This window comes from Zalophus californianus, chromosome 12, assembly GCF_009762305.2.
Source record: "Zalophus californianus isolate mZalCal1 chromosome 12, mZalCal1.pri.v2, whole genome shotgun sequence".
Taxonomy (NCBI): domain Eukaryota; kingdom Metazoa; phylum Chordata; class Mammalia; order Carnivora; family Otariidae; genus Zalophus; species Zalophus californianus.
This window is the reverse complement of record NC_045606.1, coordinates 19923464-19943435: the sequence shown is the minus strand read 5'-3', so window position 1 is coordinate 19943435 and position 19972 is coordinate 19923464. Positions and strand designations below refer to the sequence as shown.

The 19972-nt window shown below is 35.8% G+C and overlaps 1 protein-coding gene across 3 annotated transcripts in view; it reads right to left on the bottom strand.

Annotated features, from left to right (window-relative positions):
- The window catches only part of ORC5 (origin recognition complex subunit 5), an 89970-nt gene that overhangs the window by 25252 nt on the left and 44746 nt on the right, over positions 1-19972 (bottom strand). For 2 of the 3 annotated variants that reach the window (XM_027574955.2, XM_027574953.2), the window contains 2 exons: positions 19155-19202; positions 13121-13231 (listed from right to left, as the gene is read on the bottom strand). In XM_027574955.2, coding sequence (XP_027430756.1) covers positions 13121-13231; positions 19155-19202 — 159 coding nt within the window. Of the gene's footprint in view, positions 1-13120; positions 13232-19154; positions 19203-19761; positions 19894-19972 lie in introns of those variants that run through there. The other variant, XM_027574956.2, reaches the window with a different exon arrangement.

Sequence of the window (19972 nt, the reverse complement as noted above, 5' to 3'; positions counted from 1 at the left end):
TTAGCAGATGTTGCAAAATTATTTAATCCAAAAGTCCCAGTGAAAAAGAATACATACAACATGTACACCATGTTAGAGGTTTACAAAAAAAAAAAAAATTTGAGTTGTAATAATAAATTTTAAATTAAGCACTTAATCTTAAGAATGTTTAACACATTAAAAATGTTTAGCCAAAACAATGTCTCACTTTGGGTGTTGATGACTATTAGAAGGTGGTCTGCCAAAGCTATTAACTACTGTGCTAAAGACCCCAGTCAGTGTTTTTATCTTTTCTTCTAGTGTCCCTCAAAATTCCTGAGAATGACACATATGTAACCTGGTATTCCTTCCTTCCTTCAGGATCTAGCAGAGGATATGGACAAAACCTGAGGGGGGGGTGGGGGGGGAGAGCTATGGGACTGGTTAATATTAGAGACCATGGGTAACAGTGGTATGAGGACTGGAACTTGTTATTGAGTCCGAGCTCTACAGATCAGATACAGACATTGACAGATCTAGATCTCAAAATTATAGATAGAGACACTGTGGTAGGCATTTTAATGTCTTCAGTCCTCACAAGAACCCCACCATGAATTAGGTACTATACATAAACCTTTTTTTCCAGATGAAGAAACAACCTCAAGCAGGTTAGTAAATGTTTAAGGTCACTGAGCTAACAGTTGTAAGAGCAGCACTGAATTTGAGTACCATCTAAATCCAAAGCCAATATTCCTTACACTACCCCAAAAGGGAGCTGCAGAATACAGGAAGAGAGAACTTTGTTGGGACAGACTAAGGAAAGCTTTACGGAAGCAGTGAGTAAAATGACAACTGTGGAAGCACTACACGCTGAAAGGGGGTTAGAAACCCAGCAGCAAAGACACCAGACAAAACAAAGACCTTAATGAAACTGCAGCAAAAGGATAAAGAAATCTCAACATTGGCAAATGTCCTGCGGCAGGGGTACAGGTAATAATAGCCTTGAGAATAATCAACAATCCTGTGAACAAAATTATCAGATGTGAGGGGTGTGATGTCACCAAAGTAAAATATTAAAGCGGAATTTACTGACCTAATGAAATGTTAACTTTTCATAAATCAGACTGCACACTAGATATAAAATTACTGTTTTTAAGGTTTAATTTTTAAAAGACAATTTAAGGGCGCCTGGGTGGCTCACTTGGTTAAGCGACTGCCTTCGGCTCAGGTCATGATCCTGGAGTTCCGGGATCAAGTTCCGCCATCGGGCTCCCTGCTCAGCGGGGAGTCTGCTTCTCCCTCTGACCCTCTTCCCTCTTGAGCTATCTCTCATTCTCTTTCTCTCAAATAAATGAAATCTTTAAAAAATAAATAAATAAATAAAAATAAAAGACAATTTAAGGTGGGGAAAAGCATGATTTCTTAAAACCTGAAATTATGTAATACTAAAAATGGTATTATAAAGCAAAATTTCTCACACATTTGTGGATTAAAGATCATTTACAAAAAATCATTTTAATAAATCATACAAAATATGTAACAGTTGAAAATGTTAAGTTAGGATAAACATTAAGATTTTTAAAAGCAAAGGCAATGAAAAGGTCTTTCCTGAAACACTGAAATCATTCCAAGTAGTATCATTTTAATTATTTAAGTAAGTTTAAATTGTTGTGGGGATATTATTAACCCCCCCTTTTGGTTTCTATTACCTATTAAGGCATATTCTTTTGTCAATAATTTTTAGATTTTTAACTGTGTTCCACAGATGCTTTTCTTGTCTATTGTGTCAAGCTCAAATTCAAATGAATGAAATTCAAATGAGTATGAAAGTAGTCTAGGGAATGGGTTTTCTTTTTCCAAGTCAGGATTTAGATTTGGTGCTAGGAATTACAGAATAAAGTTAAAAAAAAAAAAAGCTGTACTAGAAGAAATCAGGATCTAGCAGAGGATATGGACAAAACTTGAGAAACAGCGGGGGGGGGGGCGGGGAGAGAGCTGTGGGAACTAGTTAATATTAGTGTTAAGCTTGAGTCGTATGTTGCCATTGATGTTTTTTCTCAAAATAAAATTAATCCTTGGTTTAAAAATAAGCAAAACTCCTAAAAATCTGAAGCATCTTGCTATCAAACAGTATTTTCCTAGCTTTCATGTACTACCAGCAATACTGACCATAATTAATTTTATTTTACTTTAGCTTAAAATAATCAATCTACCTAAGTCAAATGCCAAAGTATCTATTTTTCCCCTCTGACTAGTTCCTAGGTCATGAGGGAGGCATTCACAAAGAAAAATTACAAGTGAAAACCTCCTTATACTTGGTATTTTAAAATTTACATGTTAAATGGGGTTGTGCAATATTTACTTAATCTTTGCTCTGTGTACTATTATGTTCTTTGTTCTCCTCCACGTAGGGGATGAGCTGATTATTTATGTCTTAACAAGAGGAGTTCATGTACCACAGTGAGGATTTTTTTTCTTAATCTGAGAGGCAGTCACTAACAAGCTTCAGCTGGAAGTGCTTGATGTTAAAACAGTGTGAACCTGCTCCTGGGCTAATAAACTGTGTTCTTTCTGCCAACAAAAGGAAATCAATTTACAACTGTAATTAATTTTTAACATGCTCATTATTTTTATAATTTCATAGGTTGGTATCTATGTCAATTGATTTGTGAAATACCCTGTCTTGTTTGTCCTGGAGGAGCTTTACAACCTGAAACATATTAAATTATTTAAATAAAAGAACTTAACACATGATATGTTAATGCATGAGGTTCATACAACCCAACAGGCACCACATTTGATCTGATTTCAGGTGACGAGATAGTTCATGAGCATGTGGCGGACATCAAGAGAGTTCAACTGACAGTTTTATACACACAAGGTAGAGCTGATGAGTGCGGCAATGGAAGGGATAGGCAAATGCTGTCAAAGCTGCTCAACTTAAAATCATCACCTCTGGAAATTCACCTTTGGAATTTTTATTTCCAAAAAAAAGGTGGGGAGTAGACTATTAGTCTTCACTTATGCTCAGATAAACAAAAACTGGCATGTATGTTTTTACACAGAGGACTAAAGAGAGTGCCTATAATCTCTGGAACTTATTAGTACACAAATGACTACAAACCATTCATATCTAGGAAGGCCATAATGCAAGCTTAGGCGAATGGGAGACCATTCAATGAGTGAATCTCATGTTGAAGGCACTGAGAGACACAACAATGAAAAGACAGAGGTCTCTGCGGCCTCAAAGAACTCAATACATCAGAGAAGACAAACACATAATAAAATGGTAATGACACGACACAATATGAGAGGGATGCTAGTGATATGTATAAACTCAACTATCTGATCAGAGAAGAGAATGAGTAATAGGGAGGAAGGCAAAATGTGGAGTCATTGAGAAATGGCATTTGGGAGTGCAGAGCATGAAGCATAAAAGAGAGCTCAACAGCGGCTGGGAGACAGCACATGTAACAATACAAAAGAAAAACTGGTGTGTTTTCAGAGGGAACAGTTTATGGTGAATGGTGTAGAGAGTGAATAAAGAAAGTGGCAGAAAATGGGGCCAGTCTGTGAAGAACCTTACAGGAAATGCTATGAAATGGATAACTGACTTTATAGATAATGTAATTCATTTAAAAAAGTGTAAGCAGAAAAACAAGATCAAATTTATTTTTTAAGATTTATGCTGACGACTTGTATGGAAGATAAATTCAGAAGTACATGGTGACAGGGAGACCAGTCAGGATGCTGGTGCACTCGTCTAAGACATAAGGAAGCTACGTATTTAAGGCAATGGCAGCGTGGGTGGGAAGAAAGGAGTTAAGTCCAAGAGACATTTATACTTAGGAGGAAAAACAGACTGGACTTGGTGACCAACTACAGGGAAACAAAAGTGTTCAGAGATGATTTCTCCACTGAAATAAAAAAAAAACCTGTATTATGTTTGTTTTTCTAGCACCTAACAATCGTGCATGCCACAAAGTATGTGCTTTGTTAAAGGATGAAAAAATAAATGATGAGTTTTGAAATCTAGGTAAGGCTGAAAAACAGAAAAAAGGTTTAGGGAATAATTTTCGGTTTGGATGTGTCAGTGTGTGATGGATATGGCGTGTTCAGGTATGATTGTTCAGTTGGCAATTTGGGTCCAGAACTAGAGAGGATAATGGCTAGAAATAAAGGATTCAAAAGACGTGAGCAGGCACACAGCATCTGAAGTTAAGGGAGCAGATAAGACAGTTGTGGGTACACTTATTTCCCTTTCTGACTCCTAACAGGACATGATTACTTTTGATTCTAAGACTTCAACTCTATCACATTTAGGGTGTCCAAGGTGAGGGAGCAATTAGGTTCTATAGATGGCTTGGGACTGACAACCCCAATTTCTTACTATGAGAAACTGAAATATGTCTTTGTGTGGGCAGGTGAGGTCAATGTCTTCCAAAGGACTCCAATTAGTTGCAAGCTGACAAGAAATCAAGACAATTTCTCATTGGAAGTCCCCTTAAGCATCAACATTTCTTCTAATCTTTTTATAAAAGTATTTTAAAATATGGCACACATTTCCATAACGTAGATTTTTCCAAATCATTTATCTCCTAAACCATTCTTATTAAAACTCCTTTCCTCACTGAAACAAACTAGTGCAAGCAAGCACATACCTCCATATGTTCTTCAGTGCTTTCAGCAAAAAAAAAAAAAAAAAATCTGCCAAGTCAAATAAAATTTATTGGTGTTGACTACATTTCCCCCCAAAATGTGAACAAAGGGTATACATTTGCGATATTTATTAGAAGCACTACTAAGCTTTGAGAAAGGTGGCTATAAAATATTGCCTACAAAAATAAGGTACCAATGCATTATTTTACTCAGAAGTTGAAAGCATAATTTATGCAATTTTTTTCAGCCCTTAGGCAGTATTTTACATGTCACCCTTAAGCAATGGTTCCATTTTTCTAGAGTTCAGTAAAAATGCCTATTGCTGGGCTAATATATTCACAAAGACAAAGTGGCTACACTGATGAAATTTAATATCACATTTAGGGAAGACAAGAGAAGAGCAGAGTAGGTGTAAACACTGTTCTTTTACAAATGACAAGAAATTCAACCTTTACCCCTGGGCAATAGAGTAAAATATACTGTGCTTTTTCTCATCCTTGGTAATAATTAATATCAGTATTCCTTACCACCAAAGTAGCTTTACTCTTTTCAAATATGAAATATCCCCAAATAGTTTTTAAAAATCTCTGGAAATAGGCACCTACTACAGAGTGTCTGACAGCAGAATAGAAATACACCCACATCAGGGGTAGGAGTGGATTTGAGAATCTAATTTACTGCACCAGTGGAGACCGAGCACCACGGGAGTCAGGCCCTTCACTGCTAGAGAAGGGTCTGCCTCTGTCAAACAGCACCCCTGCCAACCTCGTCATCAGTGAAGTAGGCATTAAGTAAGCCTCCTTTACCATGTTTGCAATGAAATGTGCCACAGTCTCAGTTATGGTTAAAAAAAAAAAATTATTAGAAAATGTTAACATTCAATATATCTTCTGTGATTTATATAATTTACCTTAATAGCATCAAGTATTTAAGTTGGATATTACAGAGAATATAGGAATGCTGGCACAAGCCAAATGAAGCATAGAGAAATCACAAAAGAATAGCTTTTCATATTTTCTAATACTCTAGTACGCAGAGAATTTGTTTTCAGGAAAACTGTTGTTTGCCAACCTTAATATAAAGAAAATAATCATACTTAAAGTCACTTCATATGAATATATTATAGCTAGATTTTAGGATGTTACCCTTTACGTTTACAAGTTTCACATTCTCACCTAATCAAAACATGCATGGGATAATATTTCATCAACTATGATTTCTAATGTTATGTGACTAACATTTGATAAATGTTATTACTTTTTCTGTAAAAATATAAATCAAATAACTGTAGTAGTATACAATAAACTAACTTTTTAAGGTAAAGAGGTTTATAAGTCTATAAAATCAGCTTACTTGGTTAAAAATTTACAAAAGTAGTTTGAAATATTATATATAAAGGAGTGACATAATAGGGTAACTTTTATTTTTTTATTTTTTTAAAATATTTTATTTATTTGACAGAGAGAACACAAGCAGGGGGAGCGGCAGGCACAGGGAGAAGCAGACTCCCTGCTGAGCAGGGAGCCTGATGCGGGGCTCGATCCCAGAACCCCGGAATCATGACCTGAGCCAAAGGTAGACGCTTAACCAACTGAGCCACCCAGGCGCCCCCAGGGTAACTTTTAATCGTAAAGCATTTGAAATACACCCATGTAACTTTTTAAGTCCCACTTAGTTTATAAGCCAAATAAAATACACTGCTTATTTGTCCACAACTTAACAAGTTTCAAGTCTTAACTGAGACTGTTTGATACCAATAGACACAACTAACAATCTAATTTACTTACAACTAAATTTAATTGGGTATTAGCAAAATTTAGTTATGACACAGGTATTAAACAATCATGCTCCACAACACTAAGTTCAAGGCATGTCAGAGGGAAAGATTCAACAAACAGGTTTGTTCATTTTACTTGGAAGAAGACATTCAAATACCTCTATTATCAAATAACAGGGACTACTAAAGTGAAAAATTCTGTTTTTTCTAGTCACCTTAAATATTTAAGTATTAGTTTTCCCTTTAAGTATTTAAGTATCAGTTCCTTCATTCAGCATGTCTGTCCTCCCAGTAAATACACACACAGGCCATTAACCCTAGTACAAGCCAGAAGAGGGCAGATGCCCCAAGACCAAATGAAGGGCCGTGGAAGCCACAGACTGACTTGGAAGTCCTGAGCGCAGAAGCAGCATTCTCTTCACATTCATATTCTCTTTATTTAACACAGTGCCTGCAACATAGCAGGCCTCAATAAGGATCTGTTAAATGAAATCTTAAGCAGAGAAAGAAAAACTTAATCCCAACCAAGGAAAGAAGGTAAACACTAACTTTGAAGTATGAATTAAAGTAGATTAATTAGATTGAAATTTTTATTTTTAAATGTTTTCAAGTTAAATAATATTAACAAAATCCCTTCTATACCGTAAAAAAAAGCAAACAAAAAACCCCAGAAAATTATATACATTTACTGAACAGCTACCTACATTTGAGGAAAAATGCCAAAAATCTGTTTTTGGTTGAATAAAAGGTTAGCGGCCCTAACAAGTGTAGCAACAATATCTTCCAGCTATGGTAAATTAGAGATGAAGCATCTGCTTCAAAAGCTCTCACAGATAAAATAACTAAATTATCAACTGCATTCTGACAGATGATGATTTGGAAAATATCACAATTATTAGTTTAAATATATCCTGAATAGCTTATAAAACCAACAACTAAATGAGCAGAAAGCTTAAGGTTATCTAAATGCTACTACCATTAATACAACATTAAAAGGTCAAGTTGATTCATGACCAAAAAATTAAACTGATGTAACAAATATAGTCCAAATATATTCCATTATGTATATGGTATTATGTGAGTTCAAAAGCAGAAAAATAGAAATGGAAATGTATATTTTTGAAAAATGTATCTGTACATTATACTTTGCTCAAAAATTCTTTATACTCTTAAAAATGAAAACCAATTTGTAAGAACATTTTAATTTAATTTTTCCTTATTAAATTATGCACACCTAAATAGAAAGCCATTCGGAAATCAGATATTAATTACTGAAAAAATTCAACTTGTCTCTATGGTACATAGAACTATTTTTTAAAGGAACAATGTATGCTCCTTTTCTTATCTTTCAACTACTTCTTGATACTGATTTAGAGTGCATTTTTATAATACAGGATATAACAATTATTTTAAAACTTCTGAAGTATACAATTACAGTAAACTATCTTCAAAACTAATTCTTCAAAATGCTAACTAATCAAATAGGATCAATGTTAATATGTAATATATGGTTAAGCAACTGCCTTCGGCTCAGGTCATGATCCTGGAGTCCTGGGATCGAGTCCCACATCGGGCTTCCTGCTCAGCAGGGGGTCTGCTTCTCCCTCTGACCCTCTTCCCTCTCGTGCTTTCTATCTCTCATTCTCTCTCTCTCTCTCAAATAAATAAATAAAATCTTAAAAAAAAAAAAAATAAAAATAAATCTCAATTTTTAAAGATAAACTTCCTTTTAAAAGTCACTTTAGAAACCACTACCAGTAATTTTAGAAATAAACTCTTCAGCAAGTTTATCCTCTGAGAAAAGAGAAGGCAATATATTAAAATAAGTAATATACATGACTGCAGTCTTAAAGAACTGTTCCTACTATCTTCACCTAAATACAAGACTATGGAGGAAGTGGACAAAGATGAGTAAGAGAAGATACAGAAATATCAAAAGGATGAAATAAATCATGCAAAAATTTCCAAACAAATTATCATTTTTCTTCAAGAAAAAAAAAAAGCATAACCTGGTTTTTATATACTTCTGGAAAAAAAGGACAAGTCAACAGTACTTCTTTTAAAGATGATAAATGGTCTTCAATAACATACCTGATCAAATTAAAATTTGAAAGTAATACCTCTAAACTTTACTACTTCCTGCATGTAAATGGTATAGTTTACCCATTCTAGCCACGCTAACAGGCAAAAAGAATGAAAACACCAGAATTAATGCTTTGCCATTCACAAAGTTCGTATACATATATAAGAGCTACATCTGTTTTATGTGAGTGACAATTTTTAAAATGATCCATGATCTTGACTACAAGATTATATTAAATTGGGTAAGGCTAAACTTATCTTAAAAGTCTCAGAAAAATTTAAAAACCATATTTCAATTTGATAAATCTGAGCATTAATCTAACATAAAACGTTAAATGTGCTAATATTCTTTTACCTATTTATGAGACTAAAAAATTAATAGAATTTTACCTAAAATTTAATAGATAATAAATTCAGAAGAATACCAACTACAATACAATACTGTTATTAATACTATTATGAATTTGACTATTATTCTCAACTGGAATTTTAACAACTTTAAAGATTCCTTAAGCTACTATTTTTCTAACTTTTTTACAGAATAGATTTAAATAGATTTGAATACAATGCAATGGAAATAAAATTGCACTTCAAGAAAATTGTGAACATATATACCACATTTAATCAATTTGTTTTATGTAAAAAAATAATTATATAACTGGTAATTCAAACTGAAAGAACGGCAAATTACCATGAAATAAATATTTAGAACAGTTGCATATGAAATAAATGATTAGAAAAATAATACATTATCATCTCATATAGGCACATTAACAGCCAATAGAAAACAGTTTACTTCCAGGTAGAAAATACTCATGCAACACAATTCTTTGCCAATCTTATTTAAATTTTCATGAACATGTACACATGTGTGCATACATACACGTATGTATCATTAAACATCTTCAGGCAATTGTATTTTTGTTCAAATAAACCAATGCGTTCATTTAACAAACAGCTTTCTCTAAACATGAAAGACTATTAAGGAGTAACGCGGTTTCCTTAGTTCATCTTAAAGCTAGAATGCAGCAATATCGCCATCTAGTGTTCATATCAAATAAGCACTGCCAATACAAATGTCGGCATCCTTCTTTTGCTTAAAATTTAAGTGAACTTAAGGAAATTGTCATTCCTATGGGCAAGAGTAAAGTCTGATGGCTGAATGAAACAATATAAATAGAAAAGGTCACTGGGAATCAATGGGAAAGGAAAATAAACTTGTGGAAGAAATAGCCTTTTTCTGAATGTGATTTCTGCCACATTTTGTTCTTAAACACAGTATATATGCTACTTGATTTTCTTGGATACTTTATTGACCAAGCAAAAGTAGAGGTCAACTCCTTAGGGTTAGTTGCATCTATCTCTCTGTATACTCTCACCCTTTGTATCCCAAATGGGAATCACTGAGATCAAGTCCTAAATGATCTGTCATCAAATGAACACAAATTCATTTAAAGCCATGTTTTAAAAATATAAAATTAATCATTTTGATTACTGCTAATGAGAAGAAATCAACAAAAACTTCGTTTAGGTTGTTAAGATTGAAGAGAATTTCATTTCATTTAAAAAATAAAGATACATTTAGGCCAAGCTGTTTCTTAATTACACACATTACAGACACTGTTGAGGGCATAAAGACTGATGATACCGTTCTCTCATCAAAGCCTCAGGGTAGCTAGTAAATCTTCAAATCAGCAACCTCTTGTTGGTTTTTGACTGTCCATCCCTATAAATGTAGGCGTGCTGCTGGGAAAATCTGCATCCAAGTCTGGATGCTGCCAGTGATTTGCTGTGTGGCCTTGGGCAGATCTTTGAGGCACTGAGCTTCAGTTCCCTCTCCTTTTCTAAAGATTAACCCAGGACGCGGCAAACTTTGTTAAGATGCCAAACGCTCTAGCAATGTAAGGTACAATGTGGAAGGCATCAACAGCAAGGCAGGATGTGCAGTGATGGCAGGACTACTTGTCCTGGACCACAGCGACAACGACTGCTGTCACTACTACGATACAACCCCATCCACTCTCAATGAAACTGAGGCGGCAGTTCACAAATGTGTCTTGCTTTTTCCCAGTCCCATCCCTTTGCTCGTATCACCTCCCCTTCTTAAATCTCTAACTCTATCCACCAGAAGTAAGATGTCAGGTTTATCTATTACTTTTCCTTATTTACCCAATTTCTCATTTTTTTGTACAATAAACAGGTATCACTTACATAAACTAGAAATACTTAAACAAAACTCCTACTCATTCTCCACAGCCCAGCTCCATTTTTCACCTTTTCTGTGAAGCTGTTTTTCTCTCACCCTGCCCAATCCAGAAGCACTCTCTCTCTGCTCTAAAATTCTCAGCAGCACTACCCAGCATCCATTTACAGCCTTACACCATTATTTTTATACATGTTTTATTCCCCCAGAATAAATTACAAGCTTTCCAAAAGGAAGAAACATTTATCCTTCCCTCTCTCTCCTGTGCACAAAGGTAGCTTTTGAGCACTTGAGAAGTACAATCACATGTGATGCAAACTGCCTTCCTTAACTGTCTACCTCACTTCTCTAGGCTTTGATTCTCAAAGATTTACTCATTGTGTCATATTTGGAAAGCTCAATTCCATTTAACAAAAATAATAATACCTGCTTTCTGTTTCATAGTTATTGCGATAGCAAAAACAAAACAAAAATCATCTACTATATGTAGAAAGCTATTAACAAAATGTAAAGTCTGATTAAAAATTAATTTTGGGGGTGCCTGGGTGGTTCAGTCAGCTTAAGCGTCTGCCTTAAGCCCAGGGTCCTGGGATCGAGTCCCAAATCAGGCTCCTTGCTCGGCGGGGAGCCTGCTTCTCCCTCTGACCCTTCCCCCTTTTGTGCTCTCTCACTCTCTCAAATAAATATCTTAAAAAAAAAAAAGTCACTATGACTTTTTAAAAATATGGAAAAAAAATCCTTATAATACGGATTAAAACTGCATTAGATTTTTATTATTTATTTATTTATTTATTTTAAAGATTTTTTATTTATTTGACAGAGAGAGACACAGTGAGAGAGGGAACACAAGCAGGGGGAGTGGGAGAGGGAGAAGCAGGCTTCCCGCCGAGCAGGGAGCCCGATGCGGGGCTCGATCCCAGGACCCTGGGACCATGACCTGAGCTGAAGGCAGACGCTTAATGACTGAGCCACCCAGGCGCCCCGTGCATTAGATTTTTAAAGTTACCAGCATTAGGGCTGCCAATCTACCTACCTAAGCTAGTTACTTACATAGCCTAATAACCAACTAGACTACCTTTCTTCAAGAACACAATAAATGTAGATACAATTTTCTATAAATGCTGATTTACATAAAAATTATCTAACTTCAACGTTGAGAACATAATTGTTTTTGGTTCTCAAAGTCTTCTTTAAATGAATAAATAAAAGTTAGCATCATATAGGGGCGCCTGACTGGCTCAGTCGGCTAAGCATCTGCCTTCAGCTCAGGTCATGATCCGGGGATCCTGGGATCAAGCCCTAGGATGAGCTGCTTCTCCCTCTCTCCGCCCACCCTGCTCCCCCAATCGTGCTCTCTACCTCTCTCAAATAAATAAAATCTTAAAAAAAAAAAGTTACCACCATACATTAGATTACAAGTCAAACATCCATTCAGGGACTAAATTTATTTGCAGCGAATTTAAACATAAATGTTAGTATTTATATATTTCTCAACCTAAAAGCATATATAGAGAACAAAATGCTCACTGCAAAATCTGAAGTGCTTTTTAATAATACTAGTCACATCATTTGTTTTATCTTCTAGCCATTCATACCAAGAACTGTTTTTCTGGACCATTTAAGAAATCTATTGTGACTATATTTTCAATAAACAGATTTTTCTTAAAATGTCAACTAAAAAACCCTTAATGACTTTATTTTTTTAATAAGTCATATTTCATATTTTTTGCTACTGCTGCCATCTAGTGAAAATTTTGAGAACTTAATCATTCTGGAAATTTTTTTTTTTATCATACTGTTGACATATATATGAGGAATAAGGATATTATAGATTACTTTCTTACAAATACTTTTTTTTTAAAGATTTTATTTTTATTTGAGACAGAGAGAGAGAGAGATAAGAGTACAAGCAGAGGAGTGGCAGGCAGAGGGAGAAGCAGGCTTCCCATGGAGCAGGGAGCCCGATGCGGGGCTCGATCCCAGGACCCTGGGATCATGACCTGAGCCGAAGGCAGACGCTTAAGGGACTGAGCCACCCAGGCGTCCCTTACAAATACATTTTTAAAAATTTTGTGTTCATTAGATTATATTTCTACATAACAATTCATCAATTTAATCATGAAGCCACTTATTTGATCAGCAAGATAATTATAAGCATTTAATTTAAAAATTCCTTTATTGAAAAAGAAGAAAACATCTGGAAACATCAAGTTGGTTTTGTCATCAAGTTATAACTGTAAATAGAAGCAAATTCAGGGATACCCTCAAAGATTCTATATTTGGAATTTTCAAGTACTTACCAAAAACACTGTTCATTGCTTAGTTAAAACAGTGATATATGCTGACTAAAAATCTAAATGGCTAGAACTATACCAACTACACTACCTGAAGAATTCCATAAAGACAGAGAGGACAGATAAAAATCTATTAATTAAGCTTACCTGGGAAAAGATGTTTGCTGTTGGAGCAACTCTACTGTCCACGATACTATATAATATTGCTAATAATCTGTCCAGTGGAAATGGTTTTGGTCCGAGAAGATGATTGCTTGTCTGTAACAAAAAGAATATGGATTTTCTTCTTATAGCAGAACTCACTTTCTGTACCACAAATTCCCAGTAACAATATACGTATACCTCAAAGATCCTAACAATTCTAACTTTTAGTCTCTATGTTAAAACCTTAGCTGATTAATGACTTATCTTTCAACATTTTCAAGATTTTCTGACTTAGCATAAACAGGTATTAAATAAACAGCTCATAAGTTATCCACTTCTAGTCCTGAACATCACACCAATTTTGTTGTTATAACCAGATGGTGAGTTAAGCCAGGTCATTTGTCATAATAGTCCATAATCAAAACCAGGGTCCAGGTCCTAACTCCTCGACTAGAACCTACTCCTTACTTCTCACTATTCATTCCTTTTTGTGCCATCGCCAGGAAAATACATTTGTTCAACATTAATAATTCTAAAAAGATCAGTTATAGTAAATACTAGCTTAGAAAACTAATAAAAGACTTGATAATTTGTGAATAAGCTGTCAGCCTGAAACAACATAAAATTTAAAAACGGAAAGATCATAAAATGTACATATTTGTGTACAAAGCCATATGGTACAATTTCTTGTCATCAGAAAACTGAACTGCTCAAGGTCCACTCTAAGATAATTTTAGTAGCACTGTTAGAATGTAAGTACTCTGTATTACATCTATGTGATGCCACATAAATGGAAATCTGTATTTACATGCATTAGAAAAACTATTTCTTTAAAGAATGACTGTAAAGAAAAACACCTAAATACCTACACAGAATTACAAAATGAAGTATATGTTTACCTCAGCTATTTATATCTAAAAAATAGTTTAGAAATCATTTTCCAGGTCTTAAATTTTATATCCTTTCTCATTAAATACTTCAAACATTTAGAAAAGTACAGAGGCTGGTATAATGAATAATAATGTGCCCAGCACCCAATTTTATCAAGCCCTAACAGTATGTGATATATGCAAAGAAAGAAAACAGTAGATCAATTACAGATAAACTGAAGCTCCCTTACACCTCTCTCATCCCATTTTCTCCCTAAACGGAACCACTCTCCAGAATTTGGTGTTTTTACCACTTCCATGACGATTTTTATACTGCTACTACAGATGTATTCATAAACAATATACAGCACTGTCTGCGAGATCTAATCTCATATAAACAATATTATTTTGGACATATCACTCTACCAAGTTGCTTTTTTCCTTCAATATGTTTTTTGAGGTTTATCCATATGGATACATGCACTTCTAAGTCCCATTTTTAAGCAACCCTACAGAACTCCATTTTATGACAAATCACTATCTACTTCTAAAAATTCATCACTATAATTCATCACAAATAATCCTGTGATGGACCATCCTATACATTTCCCCTTGTGCACATGTGTGAGTTTCTCTAAGTGGGACTGAGAAACTAAAGTAGAAAGCAGAGGGCAGACACAATGCTGTATGATCACCAACACTTCCGTCTGGGGCCCAGGGAAGACTACATTTCTCAGTATCTCCTGCCCTTAGATGACTGGGGGGGTGAATGTGATGTCACCTACTTCCAAGCCTGGCCTTTCAAACCTTTAATCTTCTTTTATTCCTTTAATCTTCTTACCCTTTGGTGGCCACTTTAGAAATCACCATGTTTTACTTGGCATCACTACAAAAGAGGGCCACCCAACCCATACTCCACTGTGTCATAAGCAACATATAAATCTGTTATGTTAATCCACTAAGGGTTTGGGGGTTTGTTTTTTGCTGCAGCATAGCCCAGCCTAACGTGACCACTACAAAGTACATTCACATATTAACTTTATTATTGCCAACCTACAGAATATGCAGGCTCTTACTCTTCTACACTCTCACCAATAAAATCATCAGATTTTTTTTTTTTGGTTTTGCCAATCCAAGAACATGAAATAACAGCTGTTGTTTAAAGTTTCAATTCTCAAAAAAAATAAAAATAAAGATTAATTTCTGTCATTAGTGAATGAGGCTGATAATCATGTCAGGTTTGTTAGACATTTCAGGTTCCTTTTTATATCATTTACCCACTTATCGATTGGATTTTTGCCTTTTTCTTACTGGTTTATATATGTCTTAAAAAAAATTCTAGATACTAATCATTTGTTACTAATCATTTGTCGGTTGTGTGAGTTTAAGAATAGTGGTTAACATCAGGGCTCCTGGGTGGCACAGTCAGTTGAGCATCTGACTTGTGGTTTTGGCTCAGGTCATGATGTGAGGGTCATGAGATGCAGTCCCACGTTGGCTCCGCGCTCAGCGCAGAGTCTGCTTGAGACTCTTTCTCCCTCTCCCTCTCCCACAGAAGTACTGTGAATTCTGCCCCCACATCAGTGTTAAGCCCTATTTCCTAGCTGAAATTCTCAGGGAAGACTTTTGTCCTCCCTTCACAATGAGTCAGAGTTTGGCAGGGATATTTCCTTACCAAATCCGTTTGCTTAGAAAGGAAAAATTTTCACTTTTTACATTTTTTGGTTAGAAAACACATATCCAATTTAAAATTAAAGTGTTCTAGTGGCACGTGAGGCATATGATATTTACCTTCTTCACTGAACTGGTTTTGTGCGCTATACATGCAAACTGGCTCCCCTCCTAGAGGGGAAGGCAAAGCCTGAGAAATGCCTACTAAATCCACTATAGAACTCATTACAGAGAATGAAGACCTGTAGAAATAGATCAAAAAATGAAATGAAATCAAATCAAATTTTTGAGGCGTTAAATGGCATCAAATTTGGTGTCAAGTTACACCAAGAAAAACAGAGACAGAAACTTAAGAGTTATGAATATTTATACTAGAAAAACTAAAACTAGAAACAATTCAGAGGGGAATGAGACTATGGGTGAGGATAGGGGGAAAACGTTGCTTTTCTACATAAACTGATGGGCAAATAATCTGGTATCACACACAGGCATTAGTTGAATTAAAAAATAAAATCTTAAAAAATCAGTGTCATCTGAGGACAGAGAAAAAGAATTATACAACTGAAGATATATAGTATTTTCAAAACAACTGTTACAATAATTATTCATGTGGTTTGCTTTTTAATGTGTAATGGCTTGATTAGATTGAGAGCCTCATGAAGGCAGAGACAACGGCTATTCTGTTCTCTGCTCTATCCATAGCATCCAGTAGAGTGCCTGGCATAAAATAAGCATTCAGTCAAGATTTCAGGAAGAGAGGGAAGAAAAATATAAACTAAGGATGCAGGGAGCTTTCAGTTAAGCTCAAATTTTACAATGACATGAACCAAACACAAAAGAGGCTACTATAAAGGTCAAGTCAATAAGAATCCCATCAAGAGAACTACAGTTCCTTTACAACTAGAGATATTTTCATGAGGTCTTTGCTCATATGGTTCCCTCTGTCAAGACTGTCCTCGGGGACTTATACAAATCCATTCATTCCACAGGGGTGGTCTCAAGTGCCAGGATATCACAGTCCTCACTGACATTCATACAGCACTCATATATCTCCCACCTCAAAATCCTTAAATGGTTTTCACTGTCTAAAGAACAGGCCTAAAATTCTTAGCCTTATGTTCATTCTTCAATTTTCTTTATTCTACCTATTCATTTGTAAACACCCGCAAATACCACGAAGTGCTGAGACACAGAGGTGAAGGGCTTCCTTCCCTTAAGGAACTGGTGAGTGATAAAATTCCTCCATAACTTGGCCTCACATGACTTTTCTCTGAAACTCACTTCACACTTCAGCCAATTACATTTCATTATTTCTTTTTTTTGCCCTACATTTTCTCACCTCTGCTCTTGGCCCTAATCATTACCTCAAGTGGAATAGCCCCTCTCCCATCTATGCACATACAGTTCCCACCATTCTTTTTTTTTTTTTTTTTTTAATTTGAGAGAGACAGCAGAGTGAGCAAGAGAGAAGCGGGGGGGGGGGGGGGAAGAGAGGGAGAAGCAGACTCCCTGCTGAGCAGGGAGCCTGACATGGGGCTTGATCTTAGGACCCTGGGATCATGACCTGAGCCAAAGGCAGATACTTAACCAACTGGGCCATCCAGGCGCCCCAGTCGCCATCATTCTTGAGTGCCCATTCCTATGCACGTCCCACAGATCCTTCCCTGACCACCCCAGCTATAAGGACTCCCTCCTAACAATCCTTTATTACCCAAAGCGACTACACATATAAGAAAGAAGGTTCAAAATCAACGATCTGCCAACGGTGGAAAGCCTAATCAGAGATGTCTCAGTGAAGAGGCAATACGAGAAAAAAATTTTCCATTCCAAGCAAATGGATCTGATAAGGAAATTTCCCTGCCAAACTCTGACTGTGTGAAAGGAGGACAAAAGTCTTCCCTGAGAATTTCAACTAGAAACTGGGGCTTAACGCTGACGTGGGGGCAGAATTCATGGTACCTCTGTGGTCTGAAAACCCCAAGGCTAAGAACCGAATTTCAAATGATCACAGGTTACTGGTGTTCTTAAGTGCCTGCACAGAAGTAAATGTAAAACCTTTCTAAAGGAACACACCTCAGGCCTCAAAAATTCCAAGATGAAGTTCAGCCAACAATTAAAAATAATAAAATGTTCAGGAGCAAGGCATTATGCGCATGAACCAGCAAAAACAGAAAATGGAGAATTCGTAGATCGACAAGGACTTCTAATACTAGAATATACGAGAGAACATAAAATATTTCTATGTTAAAGAAAAATGAGACAAGGAAAAGTATAAAGGTAATCAGACTTGAAATAAACCAATGAAACATCTAAAAATTACAATGACATTACTGGAATTATAAAGATGATTTAACCAGAAGAGACAAAACTAGAAAGTTAGAACACAGAACTGAAGAGATCACCCAGAACAGAGCACACACAGACCAAAGATAATAAAGAACGAGAACGACTTACGAGACGAAGAAGACAGAGTGGGAAGGTCTGTCATAGCTAATCAGTGTCTCAGGAAGACATGTTAGAAGCTAATATTTGAAAAGTTAATTCATCAGAACTGAATAAAGGCATCATTATTCAAATTCAGGAAACAAAATGAATCCCAATTAAAAAAATTCAATCCCAGATCCACCATAGTGAAACAGTAAAAACACTAAGGGAAAACGAGAAGAGAACTTGTAAGCAGCTAGAGAAAAACAAAGATATCAACAAAGGAATAACAGACTAACAGCAAATTTTTTAGTGGCAACAATAAAGCCAGAGACAGCAAAACAATGTCTTCAAAGTCGTGAGAAAATACTATCATTTTAGGAGGGCATACTGAGAAAAACTGCTTTTAAGAATAGGACTGAGAAACAAGAGTCACAGCTTCTGTGGTGCAAAGTTTACAGGTAGAACTTCTCTTATCTTTTACAAGAGAGGCATCGGTGGTTTTGATGTACAAAGCAGAACGTGTCTGAGCAGTCCACACGCTCCTTCCCCCAATTTCAACGTGGCCCCACACCCTGCCTTCAAATGCGCTCAGGGCCTCTGATTTCTAAGCTGTTCCAGATTCCTCAGGTCAAATCTGCTTGCTTCTGGGCTTAGCTGCCTGCCTTCTCGGCCTATTTAGTAATCTGTGCATCTACCTACAAAGCAGTTCCAAGTTGTGCGGGTCTGTCATCCACTTAGTCCCTATGTGTTCACCTTATTTCTTCAGGGACATTTTTGTCAGAGCTTCAAAGAGGAAAACCAGCTGTGTTTAGTTAAAAATTCCAGGGTAATCTTTTTCATCGATGAATTCACTAAAAGAACTTGTCAACTCACTTTTATCTCTAATACCAGCTCACGTGAATGTGTCTTCATCACCGCACTCAACATAACAAAATACAACATTATAATGGTACCTTACCAGTAAATAACTTCTTACATCCAAATGACTAATAAAAGCATGCATTTATCCACTTTCTACAGTATCTTGAATTCATGAGTTTTTCCCAAGAAATAAATTAAAAGGTAAATACCTTTTCATGTTTCTTTAGAAAGTTAGTTTTCTTGATTTTCCCATGATGCTGCAATTAAGGAAAGTAATTGTTAAGATGGAAAAAAAAGGTAATACTCCATAAAAACAGAAAATCTAATTTAAAACAATGGCATATATAATACTAATTTACGTATCTTAGGCTTTCTTATTTTATTTACTACCACCTAAAATATCAACATATTTTAGGCTGCTTTGACTTAGATTTCGATCATATACAAGATTATTCTGTATGTAAAGAAAAAGGTGTTAAAACAAAATGGTGATACTTCCTAAGAGATGAAATTATTGTATTGACTTAGTACAGCATATTTGTTTTGTCTGTTTTTTTTTTTAAAGATTTTGTTTATTCACCCGTCAGAAAGGGAAAGAGGGAGAAAGACAGAGAGAGAGCGAGCGCGCACAACCAGGGGGAGTGGCAGGCAGAGGGAGAAGCAGGCTCCCCACTGAGCAAGGAGCCTCATGCGGGGCTGGATCCCAGGACCCTGGGATCATGACCTGAGCCGAGGGCAGATGCTCAACCAACTGAGCCACCCAGGAATCCCCAGCTTATTTGTTTCTATAAAAACAAAACTTCCAAAGATAAATGGGTTTTTATTCATCCCTTAAGGCAGGCTGTCAATTCGCATAAGAAACACTGATTGAGACCATTTGGTTAAGCACTTGGAATTTAATCGTGGAGAAAAAACAGATGTGGTCCTTGTCTTCATGAAACAAAGAGACTAGTGGGAGAGATAAGCAAAACAACAAATAAAAATTTATTACAAATATATTCAATAATGAATCAAATTGCATTTTTTT